At 36.4% G+C, this 13,986-nt stretch overlaps 1 protein-coding gene across 1 annotated transcript; it reads right to left on the bottom strand.

Moving 5' to 3' along the window:
• Window positions 1–2,587: 2,587 nt before the first annotated feature.
• Window positions 2,588–11,839, bottom strand: LOC119598963 (ferrochelatase, mitochondrial-like). Its single transcript, XM_037948733.1, has 10 exons — window positions 11,821–11,839; window positions 11,593–11,713; window positions 7,763–7,979; window positions 7,077–7,179; window positions 6,678–6,796; window positions 6,108–6,209; window positions 5,379–5,544; window positions 4,860–5,016; window positions 4,539–4,654; window positions 2,588–4,265 (listed from the first exon to the last, which is right to left on the bottom strand). The coding sequence occupies exons 2-10, from the start codon at window positions 11,630–11,632 to the stop codon at window positions 4,065–4,067; spliced, it is 1,221 nt and encodes a 406-aa protein (XP_037804661.1). The 5' UTR covers window positions 11,633–11,713; window positions 11,821–11,839; the 3' UTR covers window positions 2,588–4,064.
• Between the last annotated feature and the right edge of the window lie 2,147 nt (window positions 11,840–13,986).

Here is a 13,986-nt window from a genome sequence, read left to right as displayed (position 1 = left end):
AAATGTTACGGTGTCACAATATTTATATATGAACTACCTTTTATGGTTGAAGGAGAGTAGAAAACTTGTAGGTGGAGAAAAAATCTTATATAGTGGTTGATTATGCTGTTGGAAAACATTGTATTTGGCAAGCAACAGAAAAAGTGTGAAATACAAAATAAACCAGTGAGAGAAAATACTGTTTCTATTGGCAGCAGGTCTCCAGGTATCTTTGCTTGTTTACTGTAAAAGAAAAAAAAAATCCTCCCCCGGACTCCAGGACAACTGTAAAACCTAAAGCTATTGATTGGTTTCTGAAACTTACTGACAGGTGAAGTTGGTTAGTGGCCATACATTACTAGCAGTAGTCAATTCATTCAGTACAGTATGACCAATGTCTTCAATTCATTTATGGTATGGGCATTTTGAAGAAATATCTGTCAAAATTGCAAAATAGGGCAGAGGTAAGGTGAGAGAGAAACTAAAACAACTTTGTTCCAGCAGTGATAACTGTCTTGAGGGCTGTTTTTCTGATGGACAAGTATAGAGGACACAGAGAGAGAGGGGAAGAGACAAAATGGTAAATGGGAATACATACAAGAGCATGTGTAAGAAAAGTCTCTTGAATACAAACCATGAATAGGTTATAGAAAGATAGGTGATGAGAAAGGTTAGGTTTCTGAGACCGAAGAAGGGTAGGAAAGGGTGTGTTGGACGAAAGTGGGGTAGAAGGAACATGAATATGAGGATGGCTGTCAGCAGTCACTGAGATTGGAAGGTGGATGAGGGAGAGGAATGGATCTTGTGAAATGTCCATGAGTTTCCGTAGGATTTGGATAAGGTCTGATAAACAATTTTTCTTGTTAAGTAGAAGAGGAAAATGTAGGTGTAAGAGTGTGGTAGATGGGGTATAACAGGAAACGGACAAAAAATGAGATTGAATTATGTTTTCAAACTCAAGAGTTCCTCCTTAGACAGACAAATAACCAATATGGATCAAATTTCAGTTATTTATCATTTCCCCATGAGTAAGCTCTGGGGAAATGGTAGGGATTGGAATATCTGTATTTCGAATGGCAAAAGAATTTGACTGGGAAAGACAGGGAGGTGGCACGTGTGTGATAAATAGTCAAGACCAGGTTGGGCAGTGGGGTGTAGAGCAACAGTGCTTGGAAGGTGGCCTTACACCAAAATTACTGACTGACGGGGGGGAAGGGTTGATATGGTCTGGCAGGGTAGGACTCTGCCAGTATAAACATCATGGGAAAGGTCATGTGAGAAGGTAATCTTGGCTATATTAGTGGAGGACCTATGATGGCCTCTTGGGGGGAAAAGTGTAGCACTGCAATGATATTGCATATAGTCAATAAGGCAAACGAGCAAGTTGTCTTCACAGTCTGATCATTCTTTACTGTAGACAGGTCAATCAGCAGTTCCTGTTAAAAGTATTAAGGGAAGAGTGAGACTGGGTATTTTATTTATTTATTATTTTTTTTCTTATGACATGTCAACATAAGCAGAGCTGATGGAGTATAGTATAAGGTAATGGTTGTTAGAAGGGAACAGAGTTAAGGGAATAGGAAGCATTATGATAAAGTACTGTGGTGAAAATGGCAAAAATGAGTTTAGTGATTAGGATAAATAGAACAAGGAGATGAAGAAATGGAAAATGAAAGGAGGAAAATAAAAGACCATGCAAAATTGTTTGAGGTGAGGGCTGAGGACCCAATATTGGCCTCAGTCCCCATCTTCTAAGCCCCCCACAACAGTAACGAGCAAGGGCTGGGGGGGGGGGGGGGCTGGGTAGAAATAAGTGCAAGGAAGGTTATTCAAGTTAGATAATGCATGAGCTTGGGACTTGGATAAAATTTTGACAAGGTGAAAATGATTGGGGTGTATTAAGTGGCTGAAAGAAAAATCACAAATTTATCCCACTTGGCTGGGACAAAAAGAGTACTCAAGAGATGTGTAATGAAAGTAGTAAAAGGATAAAGACAGGAGGAAAGAGTGGTGTGAAATGTGGTAGTACTGTGGAGGACAATAAGGATAAAGAGCAGTAATAAGGGAAGAGGAGCATGGTGGGAGAGTGGAAGGTATGCATTCTCACGGTTGAGTAATGACCTTGGTGGATGACTCACAACATGTGGGGAAAAGAAATGGTTCACCCCTCAAGGTCCCGACGAGTGGTAAGAGCTAGATGACTAATTAGGGGAATACCATACCCATGGCTTCCTGAGCCCATTATAGATGAACAAAGCTACCTTTTTCATCCTTTCAATACAGCTCTCACACATTAGGAATAAGGTTATGGAGAAGAGAAGGAAAAGGAAAGAACAAGAAATAACAGTGCAGAATTGGTAGAGGCTCAAGGCAGAGCAGATCCCCAGCACTAGGCCCCAGCCCCCATTTCATATGCCACCCTTCATAACAAAAGCAGATGTGAGATTGGGGGGAGGGGGGACTAGTTAATGCAAAACAATTAAATTTGGGGGGCCTAAAACTTACAACACTAATTTACTATTGACATGGTTTGTATAAACACCTCTGTTTAAATATAAGTTAAACTGTCAAATATATACTCCTAAGTAAAGGTTAAGGGAAACAAAAATTCATATTTACATAACAAATATATATTTTCTAACATTTTCTTAACCCATTAGATCCGGGTGCCTAGTGGCCTGCACATGGACCAAAATCTGGGCAATATGCTTAACTGAATGGTGATTCTCCTGGGTGTGTGGCTTGTAGGCCCAGCCAACATGAACACTCATGTCTGGTATCAAGATTGCTTGCCTCCTCTTTGGTGGGCAGGAATAAGATCCTGATAATGCATATGGTCTCTTCTCTGGAGCCAGTACTCTTTCAGCCATGGCTCACAAATGGTACAGTCCACCCTGTTTACTGGTGGAAATAGTGCAAGAGCTGCTTCCTATATGCCCAGTCTAATCATTTTCCAAGATCTTTGTGCATTCATGATGAGTCATTCCTGTCACCCTGACCCAGTTAAAATTTTCTTGAAGGCGCATTCTCATCCAACCCAGCCCTCAGCCATAATTTTTCATGAAGTGATGGTCATGTCACCCGGGGCCAGTGGGTTACTGTGCAACAATAAATACACATAATACTGGAAGCTACAGTTTGGGAGATATCAAGAAGAGCCTGCAGTCCTTCACATTGACCTTCTTTTCTCTATAACTGGTGTTAAAGTCTGAATTCTTTTGTTCTGTGGCTTTAACTAGCAGAAACAAAGACAATTTGCAGGAAAAAAATTCATTACTTACTCATCTTTATATTAAGATTTTGTGCTTATTACTACAAGAAAGGGTGAAGTAGACTAACAAAGAAAGAAAATCCAACACAAGTGAGTGATATAAGAATGATGTTACACAATTAAATAAAAATGGTAGATACAATGAAACATTAAAGGCATTAAACCCCATAACCATAGTATTAAACTAAACATAAATAAAAAAAATGAATAGCTAGTTCCAACAAATAATTTCTCAGGTCATATTTGAAGACAGAAAAATTTACAATATCACATTAAGTAGTAATATGCCCCTGCTTTGGTACCATTTGGCCTATTACAAACCTCGTTAAACTGCTTACCCTCCTTCATAAGATCTTCACATAGTGGTCTTGTAAATAAATATTGTGTATGTGCATTTTCTCAATGCCAGGGAATATCTGCATAATAATAAACCTGAATTGTGGCTATATAAAAGTATACTTTCAGTATAAATAATTTTTTAAAATGCAGTTTACATGGTAATTTATAAACAATTTACATTCCCTGGTAATTCATAATAAGCTAATTCATATTTGCACAATCTTCATTTGTGGCATTTTGGCTAATATTATATCTTCCTCTCTACTTTTATATAAAATATGGAATAAATAATTGCAAATCTGATTTTTAAATATAATAAAAAAGATATTCCATCAAACCAGAGTCAAATCAAGTAAAAAGTTTGCCAAATATAATACGTAAAACAATAACCCACCTCATCTACATTTTTTCAACTGTCTCACATTAACCTTTTAGTATGCAATGCCTCTATCTTTAACTCTTCTCTTTTTAATAACTAAAACTTTTTGGTGGTATATCTAAACCATTTCTTTGAAGCATAGCACGAGGGATTCACACACAAAGGACAGTTGTGGAGGAACTGTTCCGAGCACCTGTGACCTTCCTGAAGATGCTTGCTGACCACATCTACAAGGGCATCAATGAAGAAGGGATGGTCATTGGGTGATGCACATCGGCGTATGCACTCAGCTCCAACCTGTATAGGGGAATACATTCATGGCTTTAATATCTTTTATCACACCCTTAAATAGCATTAATGAAATGGGTATGAGGCATTACAGTCAATGTTCTAAACACTTGCGATGTTGACCAAAAAACATTTGATTTTTATCTTAAGAAAATAATTTTCTGGTGTGTAAAATAACCACTCTAGACTCCACAGATCAGATTTACCATTCATGAAATATGAGAATTCTGCACAGGACAGGATCATATGCTGTTAATATCATATAAAAGCCAAGCAACCTACCTCTTTTCCAAGATCTTCAGCATACTCAATATCCATCTCATGCAGGGTTTCTATGTGCTCATTTGTGAATGCTATTGGGACTAAGATCATGTTCTTCCTTCCTCTCTGCACAAGACCTAAATAAGAAATATTACTGTAAATACTGATTATCAACACAATAAAAGAACACAATTGTATTCTAATAAGATAAAGACTAAGACGACTGAGTATTCCATTTATTTATTTATTTACTTATTATTTATATATTTAATGATTATTATTTCTTTTTGCTTAACAATTTACACAAATACAAACTATGATGGAGCATTCAACCACATTCACCTTTAATTGCATCATCTGTAGCTGGAGTCAGCCATGGAAGGGGACCAACCTTGCTTTGCCAAACTAAACGGTATGGATTTGTAAATCCAAGTTCTTGCATAACAAGCTGTACTGTAGCACCAACCTCAGCAGAATAAGGATCACCACGCCCAACTTGCTGTAAAAATTAAAATGAACATTTATTAGCAAAAATATCCAATATATAAATGCTTACATTGAAAATAACAAGCACATATTTATATAGACCCTAATCTCAAAATAAAGAAAAAACTTTTAGAACTAATTTTTCAAGGGTATTACAAAAGTGGTAAACCAATAACAATAATTATCAGATGCTGCTTCTGTCACTTAATCATTCAAAATTGGAAGTTTTCTTTCCAACGGAAAATTTATCTCTGAGTAATATTTTTCTAGGTACTTCAATGTAGGACTATAATGCTAGTCACTATGATATTAACAAATGCTATAACAATAATAATAATATTTAAGAAAATAATAAAAACTCTAAAGACTACATACCCTCATTGGCAAAGAATGTGCAGAGAAAAGGATGAAAACATCTTTTCTCTTTTCCTCAGGGAACTGCTCCAATTCCTTTCTGATATTGTCAGCAAAGCACTTTGCAAGGAAGGGGTTTGTACACCATCGATCAATGACACTCCACTTCATTCCTGACTCTACAGATCTGTAATGGAAGTAAATCTAACAAAAAAGGCAATAACAATATTATCACTATGTTAAAACCTTATATCAGAATAACTGATATAGTTTCAGTTTAACTACACACTAACTCTACATATATATGTATACATATATACACATATACATATTTATGTGTACACACACACACACACACACACACACACACACACACACACACACACACACACACACACACACACACACACACACACACACACACACACACACACACACACACACATATATACACATATATACATATATATACATATATATACATATATATACATATACATATATATACATATATATACGTATATGTATATATATGTGTGTGTGTGTGTGTGTGTGTGTGTGTGTGTGTGTGTGTGTGTGTGTGTGTGTGTGTGTGTGTGTGTGTGTGTGTGTGTGTGTGTGTGTGTGTGTGTAAAGACAATAAATAAACTTAAATTACAGAAGGCATGGCATGTAGTATTGCCATCCATGCATTAGAAGAGCCTACTTAAACAGTACTATGTATACAATCATTACAAAATGACACTATACCTGTTAGCATAGAATTTATGGATGGCGTTCATGCTGGAGCCTGTCGTACTGCAGCTGTACTGCGGGTACTGAGAGAAGGCAATGCAGTTTTCAACTCCATCCCTGCATTGCAAAGAAATTTAATGTCATCTTCCAGTTAATTTCTTACACTTCATTGATCTTTAACAAATAAAGAGCAATATTACTTTCAGTGTTTTCTTAAAAGAGAAAATCCACAGGATACTATTTGCTACAAGTTTATCATATTACATACCATGATTATTGCAATCACACACACACGCACACGCACACGCACACGCACACGCACACGCACACGCACACACACAATTTTTTTGTTTGTAGAGAAATTTTATTTTGTGAAACAAGCTATTTTTCATTTCATCTCTAACTGCTGGGGATACATAAAACTACACATACATCCAATTTCTGTCCATTCCCAGATGTGATCAGCAGTGCCAGACTATTGCATTTATCAGGGAATGGATGTCTGTATATCATATGAAAGACCAAGTTTCAGCCACAAAATCAGGGGAAATCAATGGACAATAATCAGGAAAGTTTGGAACTCACTCCTCCATCTTCTCCAAGGTATCTTCAGTCAATGGCTGAGCATAGCGGAAACCAACATAATGCTTATGGGGCGCAGACTCGGGATGCAGTTCATCAAGTCGTTCACAGAGTAGTCTCCCCTGTAATAAAAATATCAAGAGTTTATCTTCTTGATGTAAGATGCTTTATTGTACTGACAATTATCAGTAAAAACCACTAAGGAATTTAATCATTTGTGTAAAAATTTCCATTATGTAATAAAGTTGGATTTTTTATTTTTTAAAATGGATCTATTTATTTTAATCCTCATGCAAGTTACATCTCATTATCGGTTTACATTAACTGATTTTTCACTTCCCTTTTTCATTGCAATTAATGCAAATAAAAACACAATCTCACTTTTTTCTTTTTTAAACTTACCTGCAGATCCGTCCATTTGAAAATTGGAGATCCACCACCAATCTCCTTATACTTTTTCTGGATATCTGGTGTTCTTCTCTTTGCAATCCATGGTCCCATGTAACTGGGAGATAGATGGCAAAAGTTAGTCAGATATAATGGCTTCAAAGTTTTACCTAATCTAGACCATTAGAATTTAGAAATCAATAACATGAAAATTCATTTCTATTCAATTTCTTCATTTTTACATAGCAAGCAAAATACTTGCATTCATATTAATAAAAGAAAATGCTTTATTAGTTACTGATTCAAGAATGAGAACCCACAAAGTAATCTTAATATAGAAAATCACTACTGATATTATCCACTAACATATTTTCTTTGTCAAGATCAAATAAAAGAATATCAATCCCTGAAGATAAAAGTTTATTATAGAGATAAAATTACTAAGACACTAAGTGTTTACTGGAAAATATACATCCCTCTTTCAGTTGTGCTCAATTCTACCAGAATATACTAATTCTTAAAACTATCTACAAATTGTCTTTTGAGTAATACCAAAATCTCACCATGCTCTCTCTTCTTTTAAAATACTAAATAAAAGATAAAATCAAACAATATATTTCTATAACTGTCAAATGAATATTATGCAGCACTGGAGGGGAAAATAAAATAAAATAAAAATATAAAATGATTCTTGCACTTACTCTTGGAATGGCAGCTGAATAATGTCGCGATCCTTGAACAGTCGAAGCAAAAACTCGTGAACTTCATCTGTGGTCTGTGGACCACCCATGTTCAACATTAGGATACCAGTCTTTGGTGAGGAGCTATCCCGTACATCGTGCTTTGGTTGAGCCTGTGCTTCACCCCCTGTCGAGCTTGATGTCGTAAGGCGACATATACTTGGACGCAATATACCATCTGTTTGATGAAGGTTGAAATATTTAATTGGTACATGTGCAGACGATTTACAAAAAATGAAAACTTGGAAATTAAAAAGTCCTGTAGCTACTATAGGATATGTTTTGTTGGTTAACTAAACCAGCATGAAAATAGGAAAAAACTGAAGAGGGAGATTATTTTTAAAGTTATCTTACTGGGGATGGAGCAGCTGACACCCTCTCCACGTGATAAAGTGCATTCTCTTAACAGAGTTACATGATATACTAAATTATGTGAATAATTTAGGTAGCAATGTAAATATACTTCTGATAGCACTGGTTACAATATGTCATGACTTCACTTGAGAATTTGAGTTAATGGCCTTATATTTTTAGTGCTTTTATACCTTCAACCCTTTGAAATGTACCATATCTAAGACTATAATTGTCACTGCCTAACATGAACTAAAATCTTTTCATAATAGTGTATAATACACAGAAATTTATGAAAATCTTTTACCAAGCGCTAAAATAAAAAATATGTTTATGTTTATCAATTTCTCTCACTATCTTAAAAGTATCTATTATTGCTGCACATTTTCACTTACTAAAATCAACAATAGCTTATTAATTTTAACAATTCTTCCACATGTGTGGTTTGTGGCCAGCTCAAGTTATCATAAAAGGTTCTGAATAAGTGCTCATTAACATATAAGCATAAAAAATCAAAGTAGCAAATACACCCAGAGAGAATAAGTAAAATTTGCTATATTTCAGCTTCATAACAATTAAAACAACAGATTACACAATCATAACGTTACTGATCAAAATATTATAATGAGCCCCTGGTGACCTTTAGAGCTAATTTTGGCATGCCTTATAAAACAAGGCTTACCTTCTGATATAGGTATAACCCCATCATAACATTATAGCATCAACTGCCTTGTGCCCAAATTAAACAAAGAGGAAATACATTGTGAACATTACAACTTAACAAAAGAAAATGGCTTTCAACTCTAAATTGACAGTTGGCATCTATTCTTGTCAGGAGCTGAGCCCAAGTAAGACTACATGACTTGTGATCAGCCACCGAGTTGTGCACCCTGAACAGCCTATGAAATCATGTACAGAGTTGGGTAAATATATCTTCCACATGCTACTAATTTTTCTCTCAAATGGGTGACTACACTACTACGATCTCCAGCATGTAGCTTGGTTCAGCACAAGAAATACCTTTCACAACTGGGTTAACTCTTTGCCATCAGGGATAGCATGTAGGTACATGCCATGCCCACTGCAAGTTTAGTTTAGTGTTTATACATGGATGGCTCTACAAGTGCTTATTAGTCCTACCTATCTTATCTGTTTACCCTTTCCTTGATTTTCAGATATATTCTTTTTTGGTTTAATATTGCTATTACCATTATTAATAGTGATATAATAATCCTAATATCAATAATAATAGTAACAGCATTGGTATTAAGAGCACTGGAAAAAAATCCAAAAACTTATTGAGCCAACTACGTGTAAACATTTCACAAAACAAAACAGTGGCTATTACATGTTTCCGGTGCCAGCAAGTTAAACAATTCTAATGATTAAAAAATGTAAACTTTCACTTTATTCTATTTCTTTTATAAATTATTAACAAGAAAGTCTTATAGTCATATGCTGAAAAAATATCTTGCTTAATATCATACTACACAAATCTGTCAATGGCTTACTTGCTTACTGACATTTAGGCAAAAGCTAATAAACCTCCACCACATTGTTTGTCAAACTAAAAGCCTGTAAATTCCCTTGCAATTCAATGCTAACTAATCAGCCCAAACTGCCTTTTGTGTGAATATATATGGTGGGGCCTCACTGGCCTTTGCAAGAGTGCTGAATAGTGACTGTAATGATCACTTGAAACTGTATATCAATTGTAATGGCCCTCAGATCATAAGTCAAAGATCTCTGCAAATTTCAAGGGGTTTTAAAAGAACATGGCCAATATGATTACGGAAAATGCAAATCCCTATCTAAGATTACAAACAATCCTCTTGGTATACATGACAGGATAGCACCTATGACAGGGAATACACTACCCTACAAGATGGAGACAACACTCGCATATGAACCTCTTCAACTTGAGGTCCAGGCATGCTGTTGCCTGTACCTCTCTGTGCAGTAGCTCATGACTAAAACAAGGTTCATGGAGAGCATGACCGCTACTGCAGTGCAAGAGTGAACTTGCAGATCAACCAGTAGCAACTGTGGCACCTCAAAATTTTTTAGAAGCATGCCAACAATTTTGGTTTGGATTCCATTTGATATTCTTGGGGTGACATACTGTCTGCTTGATTTTGCTCATGTGTGTCAGCTACTGCTGACTCGGCTGAACCGAGTGCTTGCCCGCTGTGGTGTCCAGCCACAGCAGTACCTCCGGGCGACAGTTGCAACTTCTCGCACCTGAGCGGGGCGCGAACCGCCGACCCCTCGGATGAGAGGCCAACACGTTACCACTGTACTACCTGTATCATTCTGGTTGTGGACCCATAGCACAGATTTTCTACTGATGGGGAAACTCATATTTATGTTGTTCTGTTCACTCAAATAATGTCAGAAAGTATAAAAATTTACATGAGATAATTGGTACCTAGTGTCATAGACTGGTATTCTCTGCCGATAGGTAACAGAAATCTCTGAGCGTAATAAACTCAGGTGATTTATGGCAATGGCCAAACATTATGTGTAGGAGTCCGCTACATGAAGCGGAGCTTCCCGCTCCACATGTTCTGGTGCATCTCTGTGCGTACAGCCGTACCCGCAGACCAAGTGGTATATCATGACACCCGCAGACCAAGCGGTATATTACGACACCTGTATATGTGACCCATCTGGAAGGGGTTACACATTCAGTTTCCATCTCTAACTCTCTCCAGGTTGACAATGCCATCAGTTAAGAATACACATTTCCAATATCTTTTCCTAGCAGAGTGCATACATGCTCTTGTCAGTGCAGGTGGCTATACCCTTTCTCTTGGTCTTCCTCTCACAGGCCCCCTGCATTAGACACTTTGTGGTAATTCTTCCAAACCTTTACTTCCCTCTGATTGGTCTTACATTCTACTACACTGTAACAACCCTTTGTAAAAGACAATTACGTAACCTACTTCATGTATTTCTTCATATTTTACCATATTTCCCTGGTAACCTTCATGCCTTCCTTTATCATTTGTGGGATGTGGCATGGGGGGGGGGGGGGCACAAATCCTACACACATGAATAGCAGAGGTTAAAAATAAATCATCACTACCAATATCATTGTGATCTGTTGCACACAAGTGTTCTGAGTTCATTATCAAAATCGAACTTTACCAAATTACTTTAATTATTTATTTATTTGTTCATTAACAAACATTCCTGTTTTCTGCTCCCTACAATGAAAGGTATATTCTCAGCTGGTTATCCTTACTATTATCACAGAAACGACATTTGTGAAAAGCAATATAAAAATAACCTTCACAACAACTGCTGATCACGAAAGCTCAGGTGTTCCACATCTGAAAATATTTTCCTAAAGTATTTCTTCCCTATTCCAAGTACTCTCAACACCTACAAGCTACAAACATACACACAATATTCACAACTTCCTCCACCCTACTCACTTTGACACCGCAGAAGTGATTTAACAATGCTACTCTTCATTTTCGGAAGCCGGGTCTCCACCAGCTGCAGACGCCTCTCTTCGCGCAGTCAAAGCCGAGGTTACGTCGTGTGTTTACTTCTCTTGTTGGAATATATCAGGGTTACGTTGATGTGTGAATAAATATTAGTGTATCATTATGTAATGAGTGTTTGTTTTAGTAAATTCCACAAAATATCTAATAAAATACCTTACTTGATGTTAGTTGAGAACGTTATTTATAATTTTCTTTCTATTTTATCTCTTGTTATGTATGTGTTAAGATCGTTTATATAACCTTACTTTAGATATCTTATACAACAGAGATAAATATGTTATAATAAATTATATGAAATAGACGCGCAGGAAATATATATTTTTTTTCAACTTTAGAGATAATAAAACATTACCAAGAAAAGCCACTAAAATTATTTTCTTACTGCAATGGCTGCAATTGATAACGATAAAAGCTTTAAAGTAAAAGTTGTCAGATTGAAATCGTTATTCAATTAAATCACAGAGGTAACTTATGGCAAAAGTAAAACCTTACATCAAGTTCTAATTGATAAAGCTAATACAAAAATATCACTACTAATTGGAATTGTAGCGAAACAGTAAACTAGTAACAATGGAAATCAAATTATATCAAATGATAACGATAACGCTAATATGATAGTGATATCATCATCGAGTAATCATAGCAAAAAAAGGTCATTATGATAATAGTATTAACATCATTAATAGTACCAAACTGATAAAGATAATGATGCAGCCGATTTAAATGAAGATAAGAATGATAAAAATGGAAAAAACAATAATAGTAATAAAAACAGCAGTTAGGAAGGCGACCCTCTAACTGAACGGTGGTATAACAACTGGTATATGCAGCACTTCTGGACTGCTGAAGTTGGAGCGAAACCATGGCTCGGAAATTGGCATACCCTGTTGAGCGGCGTGACCAAACCACTCGAAATGGAAAGGAGATCGTTAGGGCTGCACCAGTCACCGAAACGTTACAGAGCTCAGAATATCAGGCAAGGTAATCGCTCTGAAGGTCTATATAAGTACTTATATAGACCTTGTTTGCTCTCACCCTTTCTAAAACGCCAAAGACAACCTACCGAAGCCTCGGAAATAGGAACAAAATGGATAGTCTATTGCAAGTCTACAATAAACTGCATCCAAGTAATTCCGCTCATTTGAGTACGCCATTGTCTGTTGGGTCACGAGCTGCTTAGAGCCTCCACCAGCTCAGGAAGGCCTTTGGAGATAATGGTCCTTGCGCCGAATCACTTAGCTACTTATCCTCAAGGTTCTGATGCTGCCGGATGTGCTTGTCAGCAAAACGTGGACTCTGTCTTCTGCCTTAGAGACTTGTCTTAAATCCTCTCTCCAGAAGTCAGACTATGCGGTTCTATTGACAGAAACATGTGACCAACCAACAATAATAAGACTGACATAGAACCTGCCATTTGCACAACATGTGAATGCTTAACTAAATGGGTGTGATCTCGCCCATCAGGTACTGTCTTTTAGAGACTACTCTAGATAGGTGAGGCTCGTGAGACGAATAAGAAAGTCGAAATTTGGGGAAATCGACCAGATATGCTGTTAAGCAGAGGTGAACAGTGAACTTGCCTGGGAAGGGGGTGGCAATGCGTCCCCTCGGCATTAGCCAGATCGACTGCTGGTACAGAGAGAGATATAGAGACAGACAGATTGCATATGTGCATGTGTGAATTTGTTATATATATATGCATGTACAGTGTATGTACTAGATACATTTTCACACACGGACGGACATACAGAGAAATACACATACAGTTCTGTGCGTGTGAACACTGCTCATGAATGCATAATGTATATGTATAAATGAACACACACACACACACACACACACACACACACACACACACACACACACACACACACACACACATACACACACACACACACACACACAAAACACACACACACACACACAGATACACACGTACACACACACACACACACACACACACACACACACACACACACACACACACACACACACACACACACACACAAACATATATATATATATATATAATATATATATATATATATATATATATATATATATATATATATATATATATTATATATATATTATGTATGTGTATTATTATATATATATATATTATATATATATATATATAATATATATATATATATAATATATATATATTGTGTGTGTGTGTGTGTGTGTGGTGTGTGTGTGTGTGTGTGTGAATATATCTATATATATGTACTTATATACTAGCAATCTTTGCTGTGGACAATAAATTTCATGAAAAACTAGAAATATATATATATATATATATATATATATATATAT

The sequence above is a fragment of the Penaeus monodon genome, chromosome 1, assembly GCF_015228065.2.
Source record: "Penaeus monodon isolate SGIC_2016 chromosome 1, NSTDA_Pmon_1, whole genome shotgun sequence".
NCBI lineage: Eukaryota > Metazoa > Arthropoda > Malacostraca > Decapoda > Penaeidae > Penaeus > Penaeus monodon.
Note: the sequence above shows the minus strand (reverse complement) of the source record. Positions and strands in the feature narration are given on the sequence as shown.

Excerpts from the sequence above, each read along its gene's own strand:
- LOC119598963 (XM_037948733.1), bottom strand. The coding sequence starts at position 11,632 with ATGAAGAGTAGCATTGTTAAATCACTTCTGCGGTGTCAAA. Across the intron at positions 7,180-7,762 it reads ATTCAGCTGCCATTCCAAGA|TTACATGGGACCATGGATTG; the intron begins GTAAGTGCAAGA and ends TCTATCTCCCAG. Across the intron at positions 4,266-4,538 it reads CTGAAGATCTTGGAAAAGAG|GTTGGAGCTGAGTGCATACG; the intron begins GTAGGTTGCTTG and ends TCCCCTATACAG.